Source organism: Gopherus flavomarginatus, chromosome 1 (assembly GCF_025201925.1).
Source record: "Gopherus flavomarginatus isolate rGopFla2 chromosome 1, rGopFla2.mat.asm, whole genome shotgun sequence".
NCBI lineage: Eukaryota > Metazoa > Chordata > Testudines > Testudinidae > Gopherus > Gopherus flavomarginatus.
This window is the reverse complement of record NC_066617.1, coordinates 2,603,232-2,630,968: the sequence shown is the minus strand read 5'-3', so window position 1 is coordinate 2,630,968 and position 27,737 is coordinate 2,603,232. Positions and strand designations below refer to the sequence as shown.

Sequence of the window (27,737 nt, the reverse complement as noted above, 5' to 3'; positions counted from 1 at the left end):
TCCCAGCTCTGTTTCCTGGTTCTCCCTCCCGAGTTGTTCTTCAACATGCCCGAGACTCGTGGAGAGCAGCTGCCAGTACAAATACGGGGACTGCTCCTATCCAGCAGATGCAGGAATAAGGCCTGTGGCAGGACCTCTGTGTCTTCCATGGGCAGCTTTAACAAGCGCCCGGGCCCTCGGGAGAGAGATTTTGCTCCGTGTACTAGGCCATGGACGCACAGGCTCCGCACCGGGTCCAGGCACCAGACAGTTTCAGCCAACACACTCAAATCTCTCACCTTTATTTCATCAGCTTTGAGCATCTGCTCCTACAGCACCCTTAACTCTCCCCTGCACTGCCCCCTCGCCACAGCCTTGTCTGCCTTTCCCTGTCGCCAAGCGCCGCTCAGCGGGACGACACCATAGTTTCCATAGTAATTACTGGACTTAAAAGCCAGCTGCAGGCTGAAGGGGGGGCGGGGAGCAGAGACGAGACACTTGCCCCAGGAGCAATGCGCAGTGCTGGCTGGGAGGGAGGTTGGTTCTTAGATTCATGGCACTGAAGTGTAGCGTGTGTACGGGGGGAGGGGAAGATCAGAATTTGGCAGTCGTAGCCGTTGGGGTCTCTGGCGCTCGTCTGGCCCTCGCTGCAGTCAGAGCTGGGCAGCAGGCAGGGCCTACGCGGAGGCTATGTGACACAGCCAAGGCCACACAAAGGAACCTGTGGCAGAGCAGGGAATTGGCCCTAGGTCTCCCAAGTCCCAACCTTGGGCCCTGGCTGCCAGACCACCTCCTCCCCCCTCCCGTGAGGGTCCGAGCCATTTCCTTAGAACGGGAGAGTGCTGCTGCCGTCTCAGGGCCGGCGGTGTGGTGCGAGTTGCCACGTTACTGGTGGTGGGGTGACGCTTACGTACTCGTAAGTTTTATTGGAATTGGAAAAGGTTCAGAAAAGGGCTACAAAAATGCTTAGGGCTCTGGGACAGCTTCCCTATGAGGAGAGATTAATAAGACTGGGGCTCTTCAGCTTGGAAAAGAGACTAAGGGGGGATATGATTGAGGTCTATAAAATCATGAGTGGTGTGGAGAAAATAAATAAGGAAGTGTTGTTATTTACTCCTTCTCATAACAAGAACTAGGGGTCACCCAATGAAATTAATAGGCAGCAGGTTTAAAACAAACAAAAGGAAGTATTTCTTCGCACAACGCACAGTGAACTGGTGGAACTCCTTGCCAGAGGATGTTGTGAAGGCCAAGACTATAACAGGGTTCAAAAAAGAACTAGATAAATTCATGGAGGACAGGTCCATCCATGGCTGTTAGCCAGGATGGGCAGGGATGGTGTCCAGAGCCTCTGTTTGCCAGAAGCTGGGAATGAGCGACAGGGAAAGGATCATTTGATGATTCCCTCTGTGGCACCTGGCATTGGCCGCTATCAGAAGACAGGATACTGGGCTGGATGTACCTTTGGTCTGACCCAGGATGGCCGTCCTTCTGGAAGGTGAAAACAGCTAATGCTCACTCATGCCAAGGACTAACCAGTCCTCCCGAGCTGCTTGGCGAGGTCAGCATTGTCCCTGCCGTGCGCGAGACCGGAGAGATGAACTGACCTTGCTCCGGATGTCTCAGTGGGGCACGGGCAGGATTAGCACTTGGCAGTTCCCCTCCCTCACTCTGCGCCTGGCTCTCGCCCTCTGCGGGCTCTTCCCCTCTCGTGCTGGATGTTGACCGTGAGATTATTGCAACCAGTGCTTACAGCAGAGCTGAAGATGAACAGCTGTCCTGGGAACGAGATGCCCTGTCACGCCAGACATGCCCAGCCTGTGCGGATGGTTTGTGGCCACACTCTTGGCATTCGACATGCAGGGAAGGACGGCATTCATCAGCTGGGGCGCTGCGGCTTTTAAATCACCACGAGGGAGAGGTTATGTGGAGGCCTGAGCACGATCAGCCCGGCTTGGACGGGTCACGTTCTTGTGCAGCCAAACAGAAACAAGCTGCTGGCAAAGTCCACCCTGGAGGCACGGGAAACCGAACGTGGACCTGCTGCTCTTCCTTGCTGGCCTTCTCCTGGGCTGGTGGCAAGTGGCCTCAGGAGCGCACGGCTCTGTCCCGTCATCCCTGGCATTAGGGCGGCAGTGCCTTCAAACGGGCTAGGCTGGCCCAGGGGCCGGCCGCTCTGGCTAGCCGGAAACGGGGCCAGCTGGGATATAATAGAAAACCTGGTGGGGAAAGGAGGCTCTGACCCATTTTCACTGTCTGCACTGTCCTTTGGCAGGATTCAGAGTCTGTCTCAAGGCGGCCAAGGGCCTAGGCTAAGGCTGCCCCAGATCGTGTGATGCTGTGGGACAGGGACTGTGGTCGGCAGCTCCGCTCCTCGGGCACAGCGGGGCGACCTGCTGCAAGGGCAGAGCTTGCCTGTGACCAAGACAGCGCTCACTGGGGAACAAACCCTTCCCTGCCCCAGCAGCATCCCAGACCTCCGCACCTGCTGCTCCTGCTGCCCAGCCCGCTGCCCCAGCCTGCCCTCCCCAGCGAGAGTCTAGAGCAGTGGGGACAAATCATGAGGCTTAAAAGACCAGGCCCCTCCCCTGCATACCCAGCATCCCCCGACAGAGAGAATGGGCCTCGCGTTGCTCACTGCACGAGTAGCGAGGCTCACGGCTACCCCAGCACTGAGGGCAGGGAAAGAATCTGTCTAGGATAAGCCGCCTCTGTCTGCTGCCGCTGTGGCCTCGTTGCAGAGCTTGCCCTCAGCTGAAATGCCCTGCTTCGGGCCTGCCCGGATCTGCATCTGCCCCCTGCTTTAGGCACAGATGGGACCCCTGCAGTGATCCTCCATGCGTTTAGAGCTTTCTGTGGACTTGCTCTGATGGGCCTGCTCTCTGCTCCTCAGCAGCAGCCGCCTCCCCTGTGTCCCACCAGGCAATCCCACTGCTGCTGATGCAAGAGCCTTCTCCTCTGCAGCTCCCGCCCCACGGAGCAGCCTCCTGGGGTGTGCCTGGCCCACTGAATCGCCGGCTTCTTTGTGGTCGTATTTGTAAACCTGCCTTCTCCCTGCTGTTCCAGAGTCCAGCTTCCCTCTGGTAACACGTGGCAGGCGAGAGACTGCGTGACCAGAAGTGTGGTCCAGGGGATGGGGACGGGAGGAGGACTCGGGACACCTGTGTTCTAGCCCCAGCTCTGGCTGCTGGGGGACCCTGTCCACTCCTGCCCCATCTGCCTTGTTTTATCTAGAGGAGACATTCACCAAGGCAGGGATCCACTTGTTATGCTTAAGTGGCACGCCCAGCACAACAAGCCTCGAGCTCCGTGAGAGGCCCTGCGTTGTATGTGCTCCCCCCACGGTTAATCTGACTCAGAACAGGGCTCTTCTGTGCCGCTCCTTTCCCATCCTCTGACCCTCGCTGATTTGGAGCCCGGGATGGCCAGTGGCTGGCTGATCGCCTTGATCCTCATGGTTATCCTGACAGTTCCTTTGCTCACCAGCCGAGAGCTCCTCCACTTCAGAAGCGAACAGGTCCGGCGCCTGCTCACTGGCGCTGCTGGCTCCCCTTTACCAGCAGGGAAGCTAGCAGTGGGCTACTTAACCCCTCGATGGCCGGAAAGGAATGGGCACTTTCAAAGCGCTTTCCAGTGGAAGGCCAGCATCACTATCCCCATGTACAGGGGGGAAACTGAGGCACAGAGGGAGGCCTGGACTTGGACAGGGTCACGCAGCGGTTTGATGTCCGAGCCAGGCCTAGAACGCTGGTCTCCTAGGTTCTCTCCCCAGTGAGCCCCGCTTTCCCTGATTGCTGGGCCAGGGTTCTGCCCGGCAGCGGAGGTGGGGCCGTGTCCGTTCTGGGGGAGGAGGGAGCGTGCCAAGCAGTGGGGAAAGCAGAGATTTGCCAAAGTGGGTTCCCATATTCCTGCCTGCGCAAGGAAATCTCCTCCTCCTGCTGAGTACAAAAGCTTCAGCATTGAAGCCTGTGAGAGCCAGCCCTGGCCTGTCAGCGCAGCACAAAGGCCCTTCAAAAGAGCCCCGCGTGCTTCCTCTCTTCAAACGGAGCTGAGCGCAGCTTCCCCGGTTCAAAGGGCAGAGCCGGCCCCACCCAGCGGCTGCTTGCATTCCCAGTCCGTGTCAGCTCTGCTCTTTCCACGCGGCGGCTGGAGGAAAGCAAGTTCCAGACAAACTTGGTGCCTAAAAACAGCTGTGGGAGTGGAAGGAGGCTCTGAACTGGGTTCTGGGCTCCCTAACCCCTCCAGAGTGGACCTGGCTGAGGGGTCTGATTCGCTGTACCTACATGCTCTGGTTTAGACCATGTTTCTGTCATCTAATAAACCTCTGTGTTACTGGCTGGCTGAGAGTCACGTCTGACTGCGAAGTGAGGGGGCAGGACCCTGTGGCTTCCCCAGGACCCTGCCTGGGCGAACTCGCTGTGGGAAGTGCACGGAGGGGCACATGCTGAATACTCTGAGGTCAGGCCCAGGAAAGTGAAGCTGTGTGAACTTCTTGTCCTGCAGACAGTCTGCTCACAGAGAGGAGGCTCCGCCCGAGTCCTGCCTGCCTTCGTAGGGAGCAGTTCCAGAGCATCGCCCGGGGACTCCGTGACACCCCTTTGCGGCTTCAGTTGCATTGTTAGGTTTTCCCTTCCTGCCCTAATCTATTGGTTAGTGTTGCTGTGGACTGTCAGTCAGCTGCACCCCAGAGCTGGCTGCATTGCAGTGATGGGTGCTGTGCTGTGTGTGTTACTCTCCTTCCTAAAGTGATTTAGGGTATGGCTACACTTACAGTTGTACAGCGCTGGGAGATACAGCTGTCTTCATACAGCTGTGTAGGGACAGCGCTGCAGTGTGGCCACATTTGCAGCATTTGCAGCGCTGTTGGGAGTGGTGCATTGTGGGCAGCTATCCCAGCGTTCAAATGGCTGCAACGTGCTTTTCAAAACGGAGGTGAGGTGGAGTGTGACAGGGAGCGTGGGGGAGACAGAGTGAGTGGATTTTTGGAGCTGACACTGTTCTCAGCTCCCTGCCTTGCAAGTTCTAAGGACTGGAAGACACACAGCACCTACCTTCAATCATTTTAAAAGTTTCGAGCCTTTCCCCCACCCCTCTCTTATTCACTAAATGCAAATTATGCACTCCTAAATAGCCCTCAGACCACATAAGCAGCTGCTCAGCACGGACTCCCCCCTCCCCCTCTGCCGTGTGAGCGTGCCGTTTCTCTCTTCAAGCAAACAGCTGTGAACATTCCAAAGCAATTCCCCTGCCTGCCTCCGCTCGCTCAGCAAACAGGAGCTGTGTTTGTTTTTTAGATAAGCAGCTCGGGGGAGCTCAGAGTTCAGCCATTCTTCCGGTTTGTTGTGAACAGGCATTCTGGGATATCTACTAATACCCTGGAGGCCAATAACAGCACTTTTGGTGACCATACTTGATGAGCAGCGCTGCATCACCAGCGCTGCAATCGTTACACCCCAAGCAGGCCAGGTGTACAGCCAGCGCTGCAGCCAGGGAGTTGCAGCGCTGGATGTGCCTTGCAGGTGTGGACAGTTACTAAGTTGCAGCGCTGTAAACCCACCACCAGCGCTGCAACTCTCCAGTGTAGCCAAGTCCTCCGTCTCCATGGGTCAGTAGCCCTGTAACATTTTAGGGAGGTTATTATCAGTACATTGTTGCATCAACCTCCCTCTTCATGGTAACGTCCATCCCTCACTAGCCATGTGTGGGTAAATCCACTACAAACAGGCCAGCTGAGTGACTGAGGCTGTGTGAACGTGATGCAGCTGAGGGCTGGTGCCAGTGTGGCTGTTGGAAGGAAGATCCTGAAAACTGGGAGCATGGTGCATTCTCGCATAGCATCTCTGGCTCTTCCATTCGCTTGGCTGAGACCTAAAGCGTAGGGCGCTGCCTCTTGCTGTTAGCATCTCCATTAGAAATCCCCCTCGCCGCTTGGCGCAGGAGTGTGACTGGTCCAGTTTTAGCCGTTTTATTTTTAGTAATGACTTGCCCGATTGTGGGGTGGAGGAAGACTAGCACTTGACTGGTTCTGTGTCTGTAGTGAGAGATGAGAGCTAGAATTGGTTAAATGGAATCAATTCCATACAGTGATGGCAAAGTTCTTAGTTCAGGCTTGTGGCAGTGATGGAGTAAACTGCAGGTTCAAATCAAGTCTCTGGAGAACATCCCCCGCTGGGATGGATCATCAGTCCGTTGTGTAGAGCTTCAGCTTGTAGCAAAGTCCCTCCAGAGGTAAGAAGCAGGATTGAAGACAAAATGGAGATGAGGCATCAGCCTTATATAGGCACTTCCAGGTGTAAGAACGCGTCTTTGTTCTTACTGTGGAAAATTACAGCAAAATGGAGTTTGGAGTCACATGGGCAAGTCCCTGCACACCCTGCTGAGTTACAAGGCTTATCTGCCTCCTCTCAATGGGTCAGTTGTGTAGCTGATGGTCCTTAATGGGCCATCAAGCAGGCTAAGCAGAGATAACACCAACTTGTCTGGGGTGTTTCCCAGAACTACAGCACTAATTTGAAATACAGACAGTATACAGCCAATACTTATAACTTCAACTACAAAATGATACAGACATACAGACAGCATAATCATAACCAGTAACCCATAACCTGGTCTTAGACACCTTATATGACCCCCTTTACATAAGATTTGGTGCCACTACAGAACCATGGTTGCAACCCATGTTCTATATGGTCCCAGTTTATATCAATAATGTCACACCCCCAACGCAAAATTGTTGCAGGAAGGGATGACACAGACATCACTGACTGCATCCCAAGAGCTCCCCGTCCTGGGTTCTGTCTCACTACAGCTTGTCCTGGGTTAGAAGCTATATCAATTATACCGGAAATGGTTTATCAAAGTCATGTTCAATAACGTAATTGAATCTCTTTACAAACTCAAGGTAAAACTTAGTTTGAACAACAGTGGATTGGATCTGCTCTTGCAGCAGGATTCCTGTATGTCTTATATGATCCTGCCAAGAGCTAAAGAAACTAGCTATTTTATCTATACAAGCTTTGGCAATTGTTTGGAACCCAATTAACATCAAATCAACATAGATATTAATGTTGTTCACAGTAGAGGAATTCTGGCATTTAGCCATGAAAGCAATATGGTAGTGTGCCTCAGTTTCCCTTTTCCTAGTGCACGTCAGGTCTGGAATGTCTTTTCCTCTGTGAAAAGTTTCAATACTGTTTACAGGCATTAACTGTGAAACATTAGTATAGCAAGGCCTTTTAACATAAAGTGTGTTCTTATGTACTGCTTTCAACACATTCAAGGGACTTTCCAAAGGATTGGGCACATTGCACATTCTTACAATTCTTGGTAATAGCAACACATTAGTTACAAAAATCACCATTAGCCATAACAACAAATTCATTGCAAGTGTCCATTTACAATTATGTTTGTTATGCCACACCTTTGGATTACTACCATTGGAGTTTGGGAATTTTAGGGTTAACCTGTTGCTTCCCTTTGCAAAATTCAGTTTTCTCCTTTTTCCTGGTCCTGCAGGATCAAACCCTGATTTCTCTTGCTTAACCACATTCCCTGGCTGATGGGGTGGGCTCCCTGTGCTAACACCTATTAGCAAGTTCTCCCTGCCAGTCAGGTAATTTGCATTAACACAAACACCAGCTTTTAACTTTTTAGCTGCCACCAATTCTAAGGCTGGACTTTGTCTTACAGAGATACCACACAAATCCAAAGGGTCTGAGAGTGAGAGTTTGCTTGCTCTCCCCTGCATCCTCAAGCCTTTATCCATAAAACTATTCTGCTCTGAAACACCAGTAACCCAATCTGTCCTCAGATCCTGAAGCACAGATTGCTCACTCACAGAATTGGCATGGAGACATTCCTGTCCCAACACCATTGTCTTCCCAACAAGCTGGCCACCCACAGCCATTTGATTATAGGGCTGCTTAACTTTCTTAACAGCTTCTACTCTATCTGAGACCTTCTCAAAGCTACCCCCACTGGATCTTTCAAAAGGAAATTCAGTGGATCCATTCACAACAGAAAATTTCTGGCTGTTAGGAACTGAAACTTCCTTGATTAAATCACTTTTACCACCCTTTAGTTGTACCAAACTGCCTGCACAGATTACCATGAGGATTTCTTTCCTTAGCAGCTTTTCTAAGGCCTGGTCTACACTACGCTGTTAAACCGATTTTAACAGCGTTAAATCAATTTAACGCTGCACCCGTCCACACTACACTGCTCTTTAAATCGATTTCTGTACTCCTACAAAATGAGAGGAGTAATGCTAAAATCGATATTACTATATCGGATTAGGGTTAGTGTGGACGCAAATCGAAGTTATTGGCCTCATTATTTTACAGTAGCTACCCACAGTGCACCGCTCCAGAAATCGACGCTAGCTTTGGACCATGGACGCACACCACCGAATTAATGTGCCTAGTGTGGACGCGCACAATCGACTTTATAATATCTGTTTTATAAAATCAGTTTAAGCTAATTCGAATTTATCCTGTAGTGTAGACGTAGCCTAAGCAACAATTCACCCCTTACAGACATTCTGCTCTTACCTTCTTCACCTAGGGCTTGCTCTAAAGGAACACTTTCCTGATTCACAACAGACTCCTTTTGGGTCTTACTTACATCCATGATCACCTTTGGCCCATCTGGCAGATTTCTACCCACTTTCCTTTCAGGCAAACTTATAGACTTACTAGATAAAAGTGTAGAGGTTCCCTCCTTCCCTCTGCAACTTTTCTCATAGGCACTGGCAACCTGCACGTTGTCAGGCTTAATACCCACAAGTTTAGGAATCTTTTCCTCCTTTTTACAAGTTGTTAAACTATCAGTAGGTAACACAATTAAATCATGTTTCTGCTTTCCTTGTGCCCTGGCTAGGGTATTACCCTGATCAGACAGAGCTGCTACACCCTTTTCCAGCCACACATTAGCACTTGGCAAACTACAAGCACCAGAATTGTCTGGTCTCTGGGATTTTGCTAAGACACTAACTGGATGCCACCTAGTCACAGTGCCATTCTCCCCAGCGGACACAAACTTAGGACCATTCCCTTCCTGGGCTTTAGCTGTATTTACAACCAACTCTGAGACAACTGAATCACCCTCAACCATCACAGGCTGAAAGGCACCTTCTGTCTGCTCCACAGACACAGAAGAGCCAGAGACACATTCTCCTTCACCAGACACACAGCTTGGGATTTCCTTTCCCTTGTCCCAGCACACAGGGCTATTCACAGACAACTGCTTGGAGACCGAGGTAGCTTCCTCCATAGGCAAGTCAATACCCCTGACAGACACAGGAACATTCCCTTCACTGTCACATTTCTCCACACAGGAAACAGGTAAGGGATAGGGACACTCATCTTCCACTATCCCTGTCTTCCCAAACTGCTGACTAGACAAACCATTGGCTCACAAGGCTGGCTCGGCTGCTCCAAACTTTCCCCACCAGGCACATTGCGACTTCCAACAGATAAGCTGCTGCTTTTTTCACTACACTGAGCTACTTCCAGCAAATCACAGTTACCCATTTCAGGTTCACTTTTACAAGCTGCACTAGCCACCAATCCATCACCCATCACAAATCTACCCTCTCCTTCCTCAGTTAGGGCTTCCACCTGACCATTTACTTGAATCTGCTCCTGAGAAACATTTTCCTCCCCAATGAGATCTTTTTGCTCTTGATCTAACTCCAGATTCACTTCTGAGACATTAGACAGACATTCACAAACTCCATTCACAGACACACTGCGTTCTTGCACGGACTAACCTTTGGAGCAACCCTCTTCAGGCAAACCATTGCCCACAATAGACACAAGTGTAAGATCATTCCTGTCCTGTGACTGGCTACCTGAACTGAACAAAGCTTTAACATTTTCCCCAGTTAAAAGATCTTTAGGCAATAACTTCCTTACCCCAGCTATAACTTCATGCTTAGCCCCATTCCATTCGAGGTAGATTCTGGCTACAGGCACACGGACAGTAAACTCATAGAGGATCACAACATTCACACTCTGATTTGGTAAATAATCTTCCTCTTTGACCAGATCTGCTTTAACAAGAGTGATGTCAGATGCCATCATTTGCCCTAAACAGTTTTTACCATTGACTTTTACACTCTCTATGAATTTTTCATCACCACTCCCATACATAGCACTGGCACAATTTATGGAGCCACCTTCTACTGAACACACAGTAACAGCATTCAGTATCAGAGGGGTAGCCGTGTTAGTCTGGATCTGTAAAAGCAGCAAAGAATCCTGTGGCACCTTATAGATTAACAGACGTTTTGGAGCATGAGCTTTCGTGGGTGAATACCCACTTCTTCAGATGCATGTGGTGGAAATATCCAGGGGCAGGTATATATATGTGTGCTAGCAAGCAAGCTAGAGATAACGAGGTCAGTTCAATCAGGGAGGATGAGGCCCTGTTCTAGCAGTTGAGGTGTGAAAACCAAGAGAGGAGAAACTGGTTCTGTAGTTGGCAAGCCATTCACAGTCTTTGTTCAATCCTGAGCTGATGGTGTCAAATTTGCAGATGAACTGAAGCTCAGCAGTTTCTCTTTGAAGTCTGGTCCTGAAGATTTTTGGCTGCAGGATGGCCACAGCATTGACATAAAAGGTGGCAGTGTTGGGGTACATTTGGTTACACCCAGACAACTGCTCAGAGTTATACAACATACCAACATTGTTATAAACTGGACTTTTAAGAGGATACAGTTTTTGCTGTTCTTCCCTTGCTTCTTTGACTTGGAGCTGAAGTCTGGCAGTTTCTTGTTGCATCTTGTGAGTCTCCTGTTCCAGCTTGTGAGTCTCCTGTTGCCTCTGTCGAGCTTTCTCCTCAGCAGCCAGCAGCTCCAGACGCCCCTTACGAGCTTTTTCTTCTCTCTCCTCAGCCTCCTTCTTTCTTTCAGCAGCCTCTTTCTCTAGCCGGACCAAGGCTTGCTTCTCTTTCATTCGAATTTCTGCCAGTTTTTGCTCATATTTGAACTGCAGGCTGTCCATCAGGGTTTGCAGTTTCATTGCTTTTGCTGATGCTTTATGGCACATGGTCACTAATTTTTAACCAACCAAACTCTCAATTCCAAAATTTCAAATTTGGATAGTGTGGGGTTCTGACCCAAAGCTTAATTGACCTGGTTCTGTGGATCCTAGCACGGCTATGCCACTGTGACGATGCGGTTCTGGCGGGACCCAACTGAGAGTGCCAATTCAGGACCAATTGCTCAAACAGGGCAGTCACAGCCCAAGGCTGGGGTTTTTTCACCATTAAGGCAAACCAAACCAGCCAGACAAAAATGACTTTGGTTTCACCCCACTGGCTAACCACAAGTCACACAAGCAATTTCCTTAGACACTCCAGTCTCCCAGTATTGCCACCAGTGCCACCCGTCCTGGGGATGAATGGTTATGAAAACCAACACCCCAGTAAAAGAGAGAGGTTCTCTTGATCCCAAAGGACCAAGCCCTAGACCCAGGTCAATATACACATCAGATCTTACCCACAAATCATGCTGTTGCCAATCCTTTAGAATCTAAAATCTAAAGGTTTATTCATAAAGGGAAGAAGATAGAGATGAGAGCTAGAATTGGTTAAATGGAATCAATTCCATACAGTGATGGCAAAGTTCTTAGTTCAGGCTTGTAGCAGTGATGGAGTAAACTGCAGGTTTAAATCAAGTCTCTGGAGAACATCCCCCACTGGGATAGGTCATCAGTCCCTTGTGTAGAGCTTCAGCTTGTAGCAAAGTCCCTCCAGAGGTAGGAAGCAGGATTGAAGACCAGATGGAGATGAGGCATCAGCCTTATATAGGCTCTTCCAGGTGTAAGAACACTTCTTTGTTCTTACTGTGGAAAATTACAGCAAAATGGAGTTTGGAGTCACATGGGCCAGTCCCTGCACACCCTGCTGAGTTACAAGGCTATCTGCCTCCTCTCAAGGGGTCAATTGTGTAGCTGATGGTCTTTAATAGGCCATCAAGCAGGCTAACACCAACTTGTCTGGGGTGTTTCCCAGAACTGCCGCACCAATTTGAAATACAGACAGTATAGAGCCAATACTCATAACTTCAACTACAAAATGATACAGACATACAGACAGCATAATCATAACCAGTAACCCATAACCTGATCTTAGACACCTTATATGGCCCCCTTTACATAAGATTTGGTGCCACTACAGGACCATGGTTGCAACCCATGTTCTATATGGTCCCAGTTTATGTCAATAACGTCACAAGTGACATGGCAGAATTAATACTGGCTTGTCAGGTAGTGCCCAGCTGAAGTTATCAGCAAAGGCAGCTATTAAAGGTAATAAGCACAACCCAAAATTAGGTGTGCTTATTAAACTGGCTTGGGATAGCATCTGGACCTCCAGCAGGATCTCCCTTCAGATGTTGAACTGGCTTCTGGGCAAGGTTTTGTGCTTTGTCTGCCTCCTGGGAGGGCTCCTGCCGCTCCTCTGTCTTTAGAGCCGGGCACAGGCGATCGTGTGTCCCAGTCCTGCCTGAGCTGTCGCTGCCACGCTCGGTGACCTTGGGCTACGTGTATGGGCAGCATTTTCAAATTGGGCCCCGTGCCTGCAACGATTTCTGTTGCTCCAGAACTCTGCACGCGGGTCAGTGTAACTGCTCCCTGGGCCGCAGGCCAAAGTCTGTGCGGGCTGAGGGTCCTGACTGCTGAGGGGTAGGCAGCTGGAAGTCTGAGCACCCACCACTCCTGTCGGCGTCAGTGGGGCCGTGCCTTGGAAAATCGGGCCACTTAGTGAGGTGGCGAAGTGTAGGCAGCCAGGTTTGGAATGTTGGCCGCCTCTGTGTGCCTCAGTTTCCTCACCTGGAAATCCTTGCAGGGGTTGCTCCCGCTTAGCCGTTCGATGCACCTGGAGATTGAATAAGGCGCTACAGAAAGTCAAAGTGTGGCTGCAACTGCTTATGGCTCAGGGGCCCTGGTGCCTTGATTTTCTTTCAAGTCTGTTGAAGTTCCAGGAGCAGCGTTGGGCCTGCGTGTGAAGGGCAGCACCCCCGAACTGGCTGTGTCGGGGCATGTGCCAGAGCAGGGGGAGTGCCAGGCAGGGTATGGACTGCAGTGGAAATGCTCCAGCACTGGGGTAACTCCGGCCCCTTGCTCTGGGCTCGGGGAGGAGTCAGCAGCAGCTGGCTGGGCCTGGAACCCCGCTGTGCTAGGTGCTGTGGGACGCTGCAGACCCAGCCCGGGGGAGGAAGCTGGGCCTGGAGCCCTGCTGTGCTGGGTACTGTGAGATGCTGCAGACCCAGCCTGGGGGAGGAAGCTGGGTCAGGATAAGCTGTGCTGGGTACCATGGGACGCTGCAGAACCAGCCCGGGGTAGGAAGCTGGGCTGGGATAAGCTGTGCTGGGTACTGTGAGATGCTGCAGACCCAGCCTGGGGGAGGAAGCTGGGCTGGGATAAGCGGTGCTGGGTACTGAGAGATGCTGCAGACCCAGCCTGGGTGAGGAAGCTGGGCTGGGATAAGCTGTGCTGGGTGCTGTGGGATGCTGCAGACCCAGCCTGGGGAGGAAGCTGGGTTGGGATAAGCTGTGCTGGGTGCTGTGGGATGCTGCAGACCCAGCCTGGGGAGGAAGCTGGGTTGGGATAAGCTGTGCTGGGTACTATGGGACACTGCAGACCCAGCCTGGGGGAGGAAGCTGGGCTGGGATAAGCTGTGCTGGGTACTATGGGATGCTGCAGACCCAGTCTGGGGGAGGAAGCTGGGCTGGGATAAGCTGTGCTGGGTACTATGGGATGCTGCAGACCCAGCCTGGGGGAGGAAGCTGGGTTGGGATAAGCTGTGCTGGGTACTGAGAGATGCTGCAGACCCAGCCTGGGGGAGGAAGCTGGGCTGGGATAAGCTGTGCTGGGTACTATGGGATGCTGCAGACCCAGCCTGGGGGAGGAAGCTGGGTCGGGATAAGCTGTGCTGGGTACTATGGGACACTGCAGACCCAGCCTGGGGAGGAAGCTGGGTTGGGATAAGCTGTGCTGGGTACTATGGGACACTGCAGACCCAGCCTGGGGAGGAAGCTGGGTTGGGATAAGCGGTGCTGGGTACTGAGAGATGCTGCAGACCCAGCCTGGGGGAGGAAGCTGGGTCGGGATAAGCTGTGCTGGGTACTGTGAGATGCTGCAGACCCAGCCTGGGGGAGGAAGCTGCGTCGGGATAAGCGGTGCTGGGTACTGAGAGATGCTGCAGACCCAGCCTGGGGAGGAAGCTGGGTTGGGATAAGCGGTGCTGGGTACTGAGAGATGCTGCAGACCCAGCCTGGGTGAGGAAGCTGGGCTGGGAACTATGGGATGCTGCAGACCCAGCCTGGGGGAGGAAGCTGGGCTGGGATAAGCGGTGCTGGGTACTGAGAGATGCTGCAGACCCAGCCTGGGTGAGGAAGCTGGGCTGGGATAAGCTGTGCTGGGTGCTGTGGGATGCTGCAGACCCAGCCTGGGGAGGAAGCTGGGTTGGGATAAGCTGTGCTGGGTACTATGGGACACTGCAGACCCAGCCTGGGGGAGGAAGCTGGGTTGGGATAAGCTGTGCTGGGTACTATGGGACACTGCAGACCCAGCCTGGGGGAGGAAGCTGGGCTGGGATAAGCTGTACTGGGTACTGAGAGATGCTGCAGACCCAGCCTGGGGGAGGAAGCTGGGCTGGGATAAGCTGTGCTGGGTGCTGTGGGATGCTGCAGACCCAGCCTGGGGAGGAAGCTGGGTTGGGATAAGCGGTGCTGGGTACTGAGAGATGCTGCAGACCCAGCCTGGGGGAGGAAGCTGGGCTGGGATAAGCTGTGCTGAGTACTATGGGACACTGCAGACCCAGTCTGGGGGAGGAAGCTGCGTCGGGATAAGCGGTGCTGGGTACTGAGAGATGCTGCAGACCCAGCCTGGGGAGGAAGCTGGGCTGGGATAAGCTGTGCTGGGTGCTGTGGGACACTGCAGACCCAGCCTGGGGGAGGAAGCTGCGTCGGGATAAGCGGTGCTGGCCTGAGCAGGCATCTCCCATGTATGGCAGGAGCCTCTTCCCGCAAAGGCTCGCTTTGCGGCCCAGCAGTTTCACCCAGAGCAGAGGTTTCCCTCTCCCCGCTGTGGCAGTTGTGAGGCACTAAACCAAGCAGCGAGGTCCTTCCTCCCCAGCCCAGGAGCTGGATTTGCTGGCAGCCGGTTGCAGTGTCTGCACTGCTCCCTGGCAGAGGCAATCCCCTTCCCTTCCCACTGGAGCACCGCGGTTCTCGCCTCCACCTGTGCTCTGCTCTCTGTGTCCCGTCAGCAGCAGGATCGCCCCAGCCTGGTGACATGCGTCCAGCTGGCTCACGAAAGAGTTCAGGGGTTCGCTGCGCTGGTGGTTGGGTTTGCAGGGGGGCAGGCTGGATGGAGTGGGTGAAGCAGGAGACCCCTGCGTGTATAGAATAGATTCTAAGGCCAGATGGGGCCCAAGCAGAGCTTCGGTGCAGGCGGCACTGGGCGAGGGTCTCTGACACTGAATCCCTGGGCGTCCCCATCCTCCTCACCGTCTCTCCCGGTGTATCTACCCGTGCAGGTGTTGGCTGGCATGGAGGGGAAGGAGGGTGTGTTCTGGAGGTCTTTCTCCCTGGTCTTCAGCATAGCGAGTGACCCTTGGTGGGACATGTGGCTATCCAGGCTGTCGGGAGCGAGGGGGCTATTGCTGGGGGTCAGAGGAGCAGAGCCGGATTGGGCAGGCAGCTCTGGGCGCTCCCCGCTGCTGGCGAAGCCGCGATGACATTTCGCAGAGCGCACACACGCTCACTGAATGAGCCTTTTGACAGATGTGGCGGTGACTGTAATAAAGTATCTTTATGCACTGTGGTCCCCTTGTTCTCCAGTTGACGGCACATTCCCTTCACTAAACATTTATTTCAGGGGCAAGCCTGGCGTTTGCCTTTCCAGCTTTTATTACTTTTTAAAATTGTTTTGCCGAAATGGGCTCTTGGGTTGAGTGGAAGCCCCCCTCCCTCCGCCCCCTTCGCAGATTTCACCCGACTTTTAAATTACTTCCCTTCCTGGCCTGGGCCTGAGCTGATCAGCATTCAGCTTGCGAGCTGCAGAGGAAATCCAGCACTCGCCTTGCAAGGCAGGGGGGTTCTCTCACATGCACGCTCCTCGCGTCCGGCTCAGGCTGTCTACACAGCTGCCTTTCCCTTGACAATTATCCTGATCATCCCAGCAGAAGTTGTGATACCTTATTTAGACTCCCTCCAAGGCTCAGAGATTTATTCGTGCTTATTCTGTGCTCCCGGGGCACCTGGCTCCTGACAGAGCACTCTCCTCAGCCCACCTGCTCCTCTTTGCTGGGGGGACATGGGCGATGTCTTCTCACAGCCTAGCCGTGGCCCCCCGGCCCCCCAGGGCTTGGCTGTCTGCTCCTGTGGGGTCTCTGTAGTGCCCATCACCATAGTGTCTGGGCACCTTTCCTGTCCATAAATGTTTTCCTTGAAGCCCCGCGGGTATCCCAGGCCCTTTGGCCTGATCAGGAGTCCCCTGAAGTCGCTGGAGAGTCTTGTTGGCTCAGTGAGCTTTGAGTCAGGCCCCCAGTAATTGAACATGTAGGGCAGTGCAGACGTTCTGTGCCCGTCCCGAGGCTCTGCTAGCAGCTAGCCAGGAGTGTGCCCAGCTTGCGTGCAGTGGGGCTCACGTTTCCAGGGCCTGCCAGGCTCCCTCTGCCCTGGGTGGCTTTGTAGAGAGAGATCTCCAGGCCAGGCATGGAGATGGAAACTTCTGTGCCAGCCTCCCTGCAGCAGCCGGTGAGTCTCATGCCCGGTGGGCTGGAGCTTGGAAATCGGGTGCTGTCATGTCTGTCCATGTAACTTTCCAGCCAGTGAAGCTTAGGGGCCTGGTTCAGCACAGCGAGAACCCCTCCCCCGCGGTAGGCAAGTCTACCTTACTAGGGGAGCGGGTTTGCACTGCAGAAGGGGGGAACCTGGGGCTTGTTTTCCTTGGCCGAGCCCAGGGCAGGCTCTGACTAGCAGCTCAGTTGTGGGTTGGTAGATATAGCTGTGGGCCAATGCTCTGTGCTCTGTCCAGGAGGGGAGTGATAGCCTTGGGCAGTTGGACTAAAAGTGGGAGGGGAAACTGAGGCACGGGGCAGGCTGTGACTTGCCCAAGATCACCCAGCAGGTCGTGGAACCAGGATAGACCATAGGTCTCCTGAGTCCCAGACTGCAGTGTCTGTCATGGGGAAGTGGGAGGGGCAACTGTTCTTTACGCCTCCCACCCCCGGTCTGAGGTGCTGGATGCTACCCCAGAGGAGAGGTGGCTGCATGCGATCCCCTCAGCTCTGGTGAGGCAGGGACCTGGGCAGTTCTGGGCCGCAGCCGCCAGCCCCTCCCTCACATCCGTGACACCCCCCCGCACCCTTGGGTGCTCATCTCCTCACCAAGGTGTGTTTATCACCCCACTCAGGTATCGAGTGTCCCCGCGGAGCACGAAACCTTCCCGGCCTGGTCCAGGAGGGAGAGCCCTTCAGCGAAGAAGCCACCGTCTTCACCAAGGAGTTGGTGCTGCAGCGTGAGGTAGGACATGTGCCTCCACCGTGCCCCACCTCCCCATGCACGCGATGGCCGCTGCGGCTGGCTTTAAGGCTCCGCCTTGGAATAGGTGGTGGCAGAGGGCGGTGGCCCTGGTTCCCGGTCGGTAGTTAGTGCTCCTGTTCCCCTGTTCGGCCTCTGCCTCCCTACGAATGGTGCCGCAGCGTGTTGGCTGCTCCTGAGCAGAGACCAGGCTCCATGGGCACCCCGGGCTCTGGCTGGGGCTTGCTGAGTGGGTCGAGTGGCTCACTGCGCTGAGGCATCGCGGTTGTGTTCAGCAGAGCCCCTAGGTGGTGACGTCCCGCTGAGCCGCACGGGGCTGGAGTGTTGTTCGGTTTGGATTGGCGCCCTGCACTGGGATGCGCTCTGGAGTCGCCTCTCCCAGGCAGGGATTCGCTGCTCTCGAGGGAGAAGTTCGTTTGTGATGTAATGGCCTCACTGGGAGCCTTGGGTTAGTTTTCAAGCAGAGCGAGGAGCCTTTGGGATTGGAAGGGTCTGTGGGGGCAGGGCTGTGCCCTTTGCGCCCTCCAGGAGAGGAGCAGCAGTTGCTGGTTGGAACCCCCGAGTGCTCGGCGCTCTGCTGACCCGCCGGGGGAGCCGGGCTGGAAGGGTAGACAAGCCCACTGAACTCCGACTCCCATGGTTAACTGGTCTTGGACCTTCTTCCGAGATCTGCGTCTCATGGCTCCAGCCTCGCTCTGCTTTGCTGGGGTCGGAGCCGGCCCCGGGACATCAGGTCTGCAGTGTGGGCAGGGTGCCACTCGGCTGTGTCACCAGCTGACGTGGGGGAGCTGGGCTGAGGGAGAAGCCCTAGAGTTAAAGGCAAGCCAGGCTCTTGTGCACTGCTGTCAGTCTGCGCCTGTTCCCCGCAGAGACCCCATGTCTCGCCTGCCTGCTGGGTGCGGGAGGGCAGGACTGAGCCGACTGCTCTTCCCACTCTTGGGCTTGACAGAAGCCTTGAGCAGGTGCCCGGGTGAGAGCATCTCCAGCCACCAGTGCCTGGGCTTCCCCAGGCCCTGCCAAGCCGCCATGGTGCTGGGGTGGCCCCTGCCAGCGTGTGCTGCGAATGCCCTAGGGCCCAGGCTGGGCGCGACCTGGAAGGGGTGTAGTAAGTGGCTCCATCAGAGGAGCCTGGCCCTGCCTCAGCTGAGCAGTGCTGGCTTCCAGCTCGAGGTCCCCCTGTGGGCCCGGCGTGGCAGCCCCACCTTGCGGGTCTTTGGGAGTGTTTCCCCCCCTGCCCCCAAGGAGCAGCTCCTGCGCTGTTGGGAGGGTGCGACTCTTCCCCTGAGGCTGAGCTGCACATCACTCAGTGCTTGTCAATAACAGGCCCCCGCTCCTGCTTCCCGGGGGAATGGCAGAGCAGAGCGATTCCCAGCCTGCTCCATGGGGCAGGGGCACACGCCAGGAACACTCCCTCTGTGGGACTCCGGAGCTAACCGGGATCTCTGCTCTGCAGAACGGCAGCATGTCTGTGCCCCTGCAACCGTGGAGGCTGGGGCTAGCTGCCCTGCTCCTCCCGGGCTCCTGACTGGCGTGGCGCGGCTAGCCCTGGGCACAGAGATTGCACCAGGATTGCCTGGGGCAGTGTGGGGCTGAGCTGATCCTGGGCAGCGAGCTCACCCTCCCTGAGCCGGGCCCTACATGGGTACGGTCCTGTAATGCCGTGTGCCGCAGTGCAAGCACGGCAGGCTGGGTGTCTGCCCCGGGGAATGGTGCTTTCACACGATACCACAGACTAAGCGCAGCATTCGGAGAAATCCTGCTGGCGTATGTCACCTTCCCCTGCAGCCTGGGGCCTGGGCAGGTTTAAACTGATGTCAGTGGGGGATTCTCTGTCACCTGACGTCTTTAAACCATGATTTGAGGACGTCCGCAACTCAGCCAGAGGTTCAGGGTCTGTCACAGGAGTGGCCGGGTGAGGTTCTGTGGCCAGTGATGTGCAGGAGGGCTGACTAGTGATCACAGCGGTCCCTTCTGGCCTTACACTCGGAGAGGGTGGGCCAAGAAAGCTTGCAGCTGAGAGCTCTGGGGTATGACGTGCACCCAAGGGTGGCTGTGTCACTGGGTGAGACTGGAAGGCTCTGGGTGCTGGTTAAAGCACTGAGAACCCATTCCTGGGAGAGAAGAGCTCAGCTGGGAAAGATCGAGGGCTCGAATTGGAAGTGTGTGAGAATGGGGGTGTCTGTATGTGAAGGGGACAACCTCTCGGGGTGGGATGCGAGCTGGGGGCAGTCCCTTGGGGATGGCATGGCCAGGGACCAGGTGTTGAACTCTGCGTTTCTGCAGGAGGTGAATCGAGGTCGGGTCTGGCCAGCATTGGGCTGACTCCTGCAGCTGGGCTCAGGCAGGGGCTGGAAAGGACCCTGCCTGGCACTGGCTTGTTTCTCGCCCCTGTTCCGCAGCGAGCGTATGGCCGCTCACCTCCATGCTGGGAAGGGTCTCTCTAAGCAGGCCCTGCTGCACCGCGTCAAAGGGAGTTCAGAGGGGCCTAGACAGCCCCTTCTCCCTGCCCAAGAACCATGCAGGGAGACCCCCTCTGGCTGCCCCCCAGCCACGGGGCCTTTAGGGAGGAGCCAGCCAGAGGCTGGAGCAGCCCTGCAGAAGCAGCTCACGCCTGCGTCTGCTTTGTACCGTGTTCTCATGCCATGTTTGACGCCCTGTGCCTGCTGCTTCCCCCTGCCCTTGTCTTTCCAGCTAGCCAATCCCCTGCCAGCCTCAGATTTAAGTAGCGAACAAATCCCAGCCCGTCTTGGTCCTGCCATGCTGTTCGCTGCTATAGCATCAGTTCTTGCTGCTGCTTCTGTGTCCAGTCTTCTCCCCCGCACCCTGTGTGTGTCCAGTCTCTCTCCCCCAGACCTCAGTGTGTGTCCAGCCCCCCTCCCCCCTCCGATGTGTGTCCAGTCTCTCTCGCCTCCCGACGCCGGTGTGTGTCCAGTCTCCCTCCCCCGACCCCGGTGTGTGTCCAGTCTCTGGAGACTGAGCAATTCGGGGGGGAATGGCTCTGCTCGGGCAGTGCCCGGGAAGGAGCATAGTCACCAGTAGTACTGATCCCAACCCTGCTGCAGAGCACGTACAGCCACCCCAGCTCCCCGGCTCCTGCCTGCCTCCCCAAGTGCCAGTTCTCTGGCAGCAGGCACCGCGCACTGGCAGCTCTCCTCTCGCACAGACAGGCGTTGGCTGGGGCCGGGACAGTGACCTGCAGGGCTAGCAGCACTTTCACTTTGTGGCCTGTGAGGAGTGGACAGTGGGGATGCCCAGTGTGCCCCCCGCCAGCCTGACTGTCATAGGGGCTGCCGGAGCCCGCTCCGAGCCACCTTCCCTTTTCACTTTGAGAGAGGTCTTTGCTTTGACCTCGGGCACCTCCGCGTACCGGGGCTTTTCCAGCAGGCTTCCACTCCTGCCTGCGACTCACTCGTGAATTCCCACTGACCTTTTCATCAGACCTTTAGCACGGCAAAACACCAGGAAGAACCCCTCCCACCCCCCAGAAATCCCACCCTCGTTCTCCTTCACCTCGGCAGCTCCTTCCCAAGCTGTGGGGATCTCTGGGTGAACCCTACAGAGGATGCGGCAGCTCAGACCGACTGCAGTGTTTGGAGTGGGGCTGGGAGATGGCCCTTGGGCAGAGGAGCCGGGGGCTCTTTCAGAGATGAGCGGATCCTTTCTGGGTAGGGAATAGCTCTCAGGCAGTTGGAGGCAGAGTGCAGGGTGTGTTACAGGCCAGGCGGTACTGTCACGTGCGTGGATCTCGCTGGCGGGGCGTCCTGGTGTGTGGACAGCGCACTGCTGTGCTTTGTGCCCCTCTGACGTTCGCACTCTGTTTTATTCATTTGGCACATTCTCCTCCAAGGGATCCACTCTTCAGACAAGGAAAATTTATGTATCAATTTTGCATCATTGCCCTGCATTCTAACTCCCACCCGTTCGGTTTAAATTGACTTAAGAACTGGTTATCTCGAGAACTGTCAACCCAATTCCCCTTAAATTCGTTTTACGCGGCTGCTGCATAAGGCCAGCCCGCTTTGAGAAGCTGACATTTCCAGCCATCATTCACTGTCCAGTTACTCCGCGGCCCCGGCTGCATTTCCCGGCTCCCTTTCCGAAGGAAAGGTCTCCATTTGGCGAGTTTCTGAAGTCTCTCCTGTCCCAGCACAACCCTGCTGCATTTGCATAGCTGCCACTTCCACGATCTTTCTAATACACGGTAATGACTTGAGACTTCCTGCAGCGAGCAGTTCCTGGGCTCTGTGGCGTACTGCAGTCTGGCGCTGGAGCCTTCTCTGGGGTTGTGCAGAAGCTGGGCAAGTTACGTGGGTTCTCCACCCCCTACCTCTGCCCTTCCCTGTCCAGGAAACCAGCAATTCAAATCAAAGTCGGTGTCTGAGTCTCTAACAGCTACGCACAGCTCTCTTCTCCCACTCCCTCACACGCATGCAATTACTCCCACCCCACGGAGATGGTGATTCTGGTGCCAGTTTTGATCAGCCACGGACAATTCCCCATCGGGAATGAGATTGGGCGCTCCCCACCATCCTGCGGGATTGAACAAGCTGCCTTTGTCTGGGCAGACCACACCGGGATGGCAGTGAACTAGAGGTGGAGCTGGGCTTTCGGGTGGAGGGGTCGTTCCCGTGGAATAGCTACCCCGAGAAATCGGTTAGGGTTGTAAGAACTGCCAGAGCGGATCAGACCCAAGGTCCATCAAGTCCCCTTCTACCACAAGCCTACCAAAACCAAGGCAATGAATACAATCCTTAAAAACCCACCCTACCCCAAGCAGAGATTTCACCCTGAAAATCACTAACTTACATCACGTGTGCTCCTGCTTTGTGCTGGCACTGGGGTAGGCTGTACTTTGGCCGGGGGCTCTCCCCGCTGGCGAGTTACACGCCTGTGGAAGAAATGCCCTTCCCGTTTGGCAGCACTGAACAGCCATCCAGTCTCAGTACCGTCAATCCATTGCTACAAGTGCCACCCAGAGAACGTCCTGTTGCTGTGCGATAGAAGGGTTTGTTTATTTATCTGCTCTGCATTTACGGGCTATTTCAGAGAGAAAAGCACTCTGCTCTTCCATTGCAATTTCAAGAGCAGCTAGCATCATAGTGCTGGGAAACTGAGCCATGCTTTGGCTGTGCAGTCAGCTTTGCCAGGGCTGTAGGGGCGATGAGCATGTCCGTGGCCAGCTTTCATTTCTGTGGGAGCCCCCTGGCTGCTGAGTGTCCCCAGATCCTTCAGCCAGGTTGCTGGGAGGGCTTGGGTTACCTAAGGGAGTACGCGCCAAGGAAGGGAGCAGAGTTAACTTGAGGTTGTCGGTGGGGTTAGGAGGTGAAATTGAGGAAGGAAGGCTGTGGGAGGACTGAGAGGAAAGTCTGCCGGGAGGTGCATGTTTTGCCTCTGGAATAGTCCCCAATGGAAGATCCGTCACTTGGGGCTCTCGGCTCTAGAGAGCGAACTGTAGGGAGGTGAAGGCCTGTGGGGCCAAGCAGCCAGCCAGACGAGCTCCCTGCCACCCGTCGCTTTCAGGCTGTAGAGATTTGAGGTGAGAAGAGGCGTTGCTGGAAGAACTGGCCACGGGACGTGGGGGGCTTGTGATATTCCGCTCAGGTCTCTCTTTCCAGGGCGCTGTTAGCTCAGCCATCGACCTACTGGGTCTGTTGCCTGGCTGGAGTTCCCTGGCCCAGCTGCACGGGAGGTTAGGCTAGAACTGAGTTCTTGAAGTGATCTCGTCAGGCTTTGAAAGCGGTGGGCAGGCGAACATTTCGCGAGAACCAGCCAGCCCGGGAGTGCCGACGGGACTGCAGGGTGAAGTGGACAAGCCACTAATAAATAGAAGCTGTCACTCCTTTGAATTAGCTACCACGCTGCAGGGCTGGAAACCATGAAATAGGTAAAGTGAAAAGGGTGGGTAGGTATCTTTCCCTCATCTGTGGCTGTAGTATTGGAGCGCGTTACCCCACCCGTGGCTGTAGTACTGGAGCGCGTTACCTCACCTGTGGCTGTGGTATTGGAGTGAGCGCTTTACCACGCCCGTGGCTGTGGTATTGGAGCACTGTACCTCGCCCATCACTGTAGTATTGGAGCGCGTTACCCCACCCATGGCTGTGGTATTGGAGTGGGCACTGTACCCCACCCGTGGCTGTAGTATTGGAGCACGTTACCCCACCTGTGGCTGTGTTATTGGAGTGAGCACTGTGCCCCGCCCATCGCTGTGGTATTGAAGTGAGCACTGTACCCCGCCCGTGGCTGTAGTATTGGCGCGCTGTAGCCCGCCCATGGCTGTGGTATTGGAGCGAGCGCTGTACCCCGCCCGTGGCTGTGGTATTGGAGCGCTGTACCCCGCCCGTGGCTGTGGTATTGGAGCGCTGTACCCCGCCCGTGGCTGTGGTATTGCAGCGCTGTACCCCGCCCGTGGCTGTGGTATTGGAGCGCTGTACCCCGCCCGTGGCTGTGGTATTGGAGTGCTGTACCCCACCCGTGGCTGTGGTATTGGAGTGCTGTACCCCGCCCGTGGCTGTGGTATTGGAGTGAGCGCTGTACCCCGCCCGTGGCTGTGGTATTGGAGTGAGCGCTGTACCCCGCCCGTGGCTGTGGTATTGGAGTGAGCGCTGTACCCCGCCCGTGGCTGTGGCATTGGAGTGAGCGCTGTACCCCGCCCGTGGCTGTGGCATTGGAACGAGCGCTGTACCCCGCCCGTGGCTGTGGTATTGGAACGAGCGCTGTACCCCGCCCGTGGCTGTGGTATTGGAACGCGTTACCCCACCCGTGGCTGTGGTATTGGAGTGGGCACTGTACCCCACCCGTGGCTGTAGTACTGGAGCACGTTACCCCACTCGTGGCTCTAGTATTGGAGTGAGCACTGTACCCCGCCCGTGGCTGTGGTATTGGAGTGAGCGCTGTATCCAGCCCGTGGCTGTGGTATTGGAGTGAGCGCTGTACCCCACCCGTGGCTGTAGTATTGGAGTGAGCGCTGTACCCCGCCCGTGGCTGTGGTATTGGAGCACTGTACCCCACCCGTGGCTGTGGTATTGGAGTCAGCGCTGTACCCCGCCCATCGCTGTGGTATTGGAGTCAGCGCTGTACCCCGCCCATCGCTGTGGTATTGGAGTCAGCGCTGTGCCCCGCCCGTGGCTGTAGTATTGGCGCGAGCGCTGTGCCCCGCCCGTGGCTGTGGTATTGGCGCGAGCGCTGTGCCCCGCCCGTGGCTGTGGTATTGGCGCGAGCGCTGTGCCCCGCCCGTGGCTGTGGTATTGGCGCGAGCGCTGTGCCCCGCCCGTGGCTGTGGTATTGGAGTGAGCGCTGTGCCCCGCCCGTGGCTGTGGTATTGGAGTGAGCGCTGTGCCCCGCCCGTGGCTGTGGTATTGGAGTGAGCGCTGTGCCCCGCCCGTGGCTGTGGTATTGGAGTGAGCGCTGTGCCCCGCCCGTGGCTGTGGTATTGGAGTGAGCGTTGTGCCCCGCCCGTGGCTGTGGTATTGGAGTGCTGTACCCCGCCCGTGGCTGTGGTATTGGCACGCTGTACCTCACCTGTGGCTGTGGTATTGGAGTGAGCGCTGTACCCAGCCTCTGGCTGTGGTATTGGAACGCGTTACCCCACCCGTGGCTGTGGTATTGGAGTGGGCACTGTACCCCACCCGTGGCTGTAGTACTGGAGCACGTTACCCCACTCGTGGCTCTAGTATTGGAGTGAGCACTGTACCCCGCCCATGGCTGTGGTATTGGAGTGAGCGCTGTATCCAGCCCGTGGCTGTAGTATTGGCCCGCTGTACCCCGCCCGTGGCTGTGGTATTGGAGTGAGCGCTGTACCCCACCCGTGGCTGTAGTATTGGAGTGAGCGCCGTACCCCGCCCGTGGCTGTGGTATTGGAGCACTGTACCCCACCCGTGGCTGTGGTATTGGAGTGAGCGCTGTACCCCGCCCGTGGCTGTGGTATTGGAGTCAGCGCTGTGCCCCGCCCGTGGCTGTGGTATTGGCGCGAGCGCTGTGCCCCGCCCGTGGCTGTGGTATTGGAGTGAGCGCTGTACCCCGCCCGTGGCTGTGGTATTGGAGTGAGCGCTGTACCCCGCCCGTGGCTGTGGTATTGGAGTGAGCGCTGTACCCCGCCCGTGGCTGTGGTATTGGAGTGAGCGCTGTACCCCGCCCGTGGCTGTAGTATTGGAGTGAGCGCTTTACCATGCCCGTGGCTGTGGTATTGGAGCGCTGTACCCCTCCCGTGGCTGTAGTATTGGTGTGCTGTACCCCGCCCATCGCTGTAGTATTGGCGCCCTGTACCCCGCCCATGGCTGTAGTATTGGAGTGAGCGCTTTACCATGCCCATGGCTGTGGTATTGGAATGCTGTACCCCGCCCGTGGCTGTGGTATTGGAGTGAGCGCTGTACCCTGCCCGTGGCTGTAGTATTGGTGTGCTGTACCCCGCCCATCACTGTAGTATTGGCGCGCTGTACCCTGCCCGTGGCTCTGGTATTGGCGCGCTATACCCCACCCGTGGCTATAGTATTGGCATGCTGTACCCCGCCCGTGGCTGTAGTATTGGAGTGAGTGCTGTACCCCGCCCGTGGCTGTGGTATTGGAGCGCTGTACCCCCCCGTGGCTGTAGTATTGGAGTGAGCCCTCTGCTCGATGTGCTGTCACAGGAGCAAAGGCAGCATGCTGATGTGCAGGGCTGAATGTCACCTAGCTGCTCCGTTGGCCTCCTGGCATGGGATCCAAGTCTCTTCTGCAGCCTTCGGCTGGTACCCAGCGTGTGAAAGGCACCATGAGAAGAGAAGCTGTGGTGTCCTGCAGGCCTGGGCGTGCTCCACCTTGGGGATTGCTTACCCCGGTCTGGTTGTGCTGTGAAGCAGGGAGGACAGGCAGTCCGGGAGTGGACAGCTGAACTGTGGGTTGGAGTCGGTCTCCTGGGAAGGCAGGTGGATTTTACCCAGTGCCTGCTGCAGCAGATTGCAGAGCTGTGCCGCTGCGCACTTTGCTGATCCCAGCAGGACCACCATGCATCCGTCCCCTCCTCCCACAACACTCACTCACGTTCCCAAAACATACAGCACCTGTTAGGTGGGACAGGGTGGGTACAAATCATTGGAGCTATACCTGTCAGACGCAGTGCGCTCCGTGATGCCCCATCCTTGCCTTCATGTGTGGTATTTGCCAATTGGCTCACTCAGAAAATCCAGTTACTCACCATTGGTCTCCCGGTCGTTAGTGCTAATTAATGAGGTTCTACTGCAATTAAAAGTAATCAATAAAAGCCTGTTTTGGCCCTTGGCTGCCCTGCCCTGCCGTGCTCTGGATCGGTCGGGGTGCTGGGGCAGTTGGTGTGGCTAGGACAGATGGCTTTCTGTAGCACTTGCATTGCAGGGAGGGCGTCCTGCGAAGGGCTGGAGATGTCACGCTTGCAGCTGCGTTCGCCTGACTCGCAGGCCAGTGACTAAGGCAGCGCCTTGACCAGGGTGCCAAGTGGAACAAGGACTCAGCTGTAAGACAGGAATGGGGGAGCTGGCCCTTTGGGTTCACGGAGCGTGTCAGTTCCACTGAGCCAGCAGAGACGAGGAACCTTTAGTATTAGTGGTATTGGAGTGGGCACTGTACCCCACCCGTGGCTGTGATGGCGGTTCTGGGGCTGGGATCCTGATGCCCATCTGCCAGGCACACTGAGGGCACCCACTTAGGTCTTGGGCTCCGTGAGGACAGGAAGGTTGGGGACTGTGGGAGGTGCAAGGTGGCAAGCCAGCCCCTGGTAAAGCAGCCATTGGGAAACCTGCCTCTTGCATGGTTTGCCCATTGGTGCAGCCCGGTTATGCCCCCATGCTCTGGGTGTGCCTCTCAATGCCAAGGGAGGGAGAGCCTGGCATTGCTGTGGCGCCGCTGGAAGGAGACCCACTCTTGAGGAGCAGGAGCTGTTGTTATGTTGGCCCCGCTGCGGGTGGGGTGCACACGAGCCTCCCAGCGCAGAGCCAGGTGGGTGCTCGCAGGGGTGCGGAACCCCGAGGTAGCAGTACGGGGGGCTGGGCGCAAGGTTGTGATCTCTCAGCCTAGAGAAGATAGGCCAGGCTGCCTAGCTGAAAATGGATCCGAATCTTTCCTGGCGATTGTGTGGCTCTTCTAGGAGCCAGGGGTTGTGTAGGGATGCCTGGCTGACACGGAGCCAGAAACCGCACCTTAGCTAAGGCGCAGAAGGGACGGAGGGGAGGGTCTCTCGGGGGCTCTGTCTGTGAGCTTG

General features: G+C 55.8%; 1 protein-coding gene across 2 annotated transcripts in view; it reads left to right on the top strand.

The window, feature by feature from the left end:
* Positions 1 to 27,737, top strand: part of SND1 (staphylococcal nuclease and tudor domain containing 1) — a 576,429-nt gene that overhangs the window by 437,042 nt on the left and 111,650 nt on the right. For both annotated transcript variants that reach the window (XM_050952703.1, XM_050952694.1), the window contains one exon: positions 17,403 to 17,512. In XM_050952703.1, coding sequence (XP_050808660.1) covers positions 17,403 to 17,512 — 110 coding nt within the window. The remainder of the gene's footprint in view (positions 1 to 17,402; positions 17,513 to 27,737) is intronic.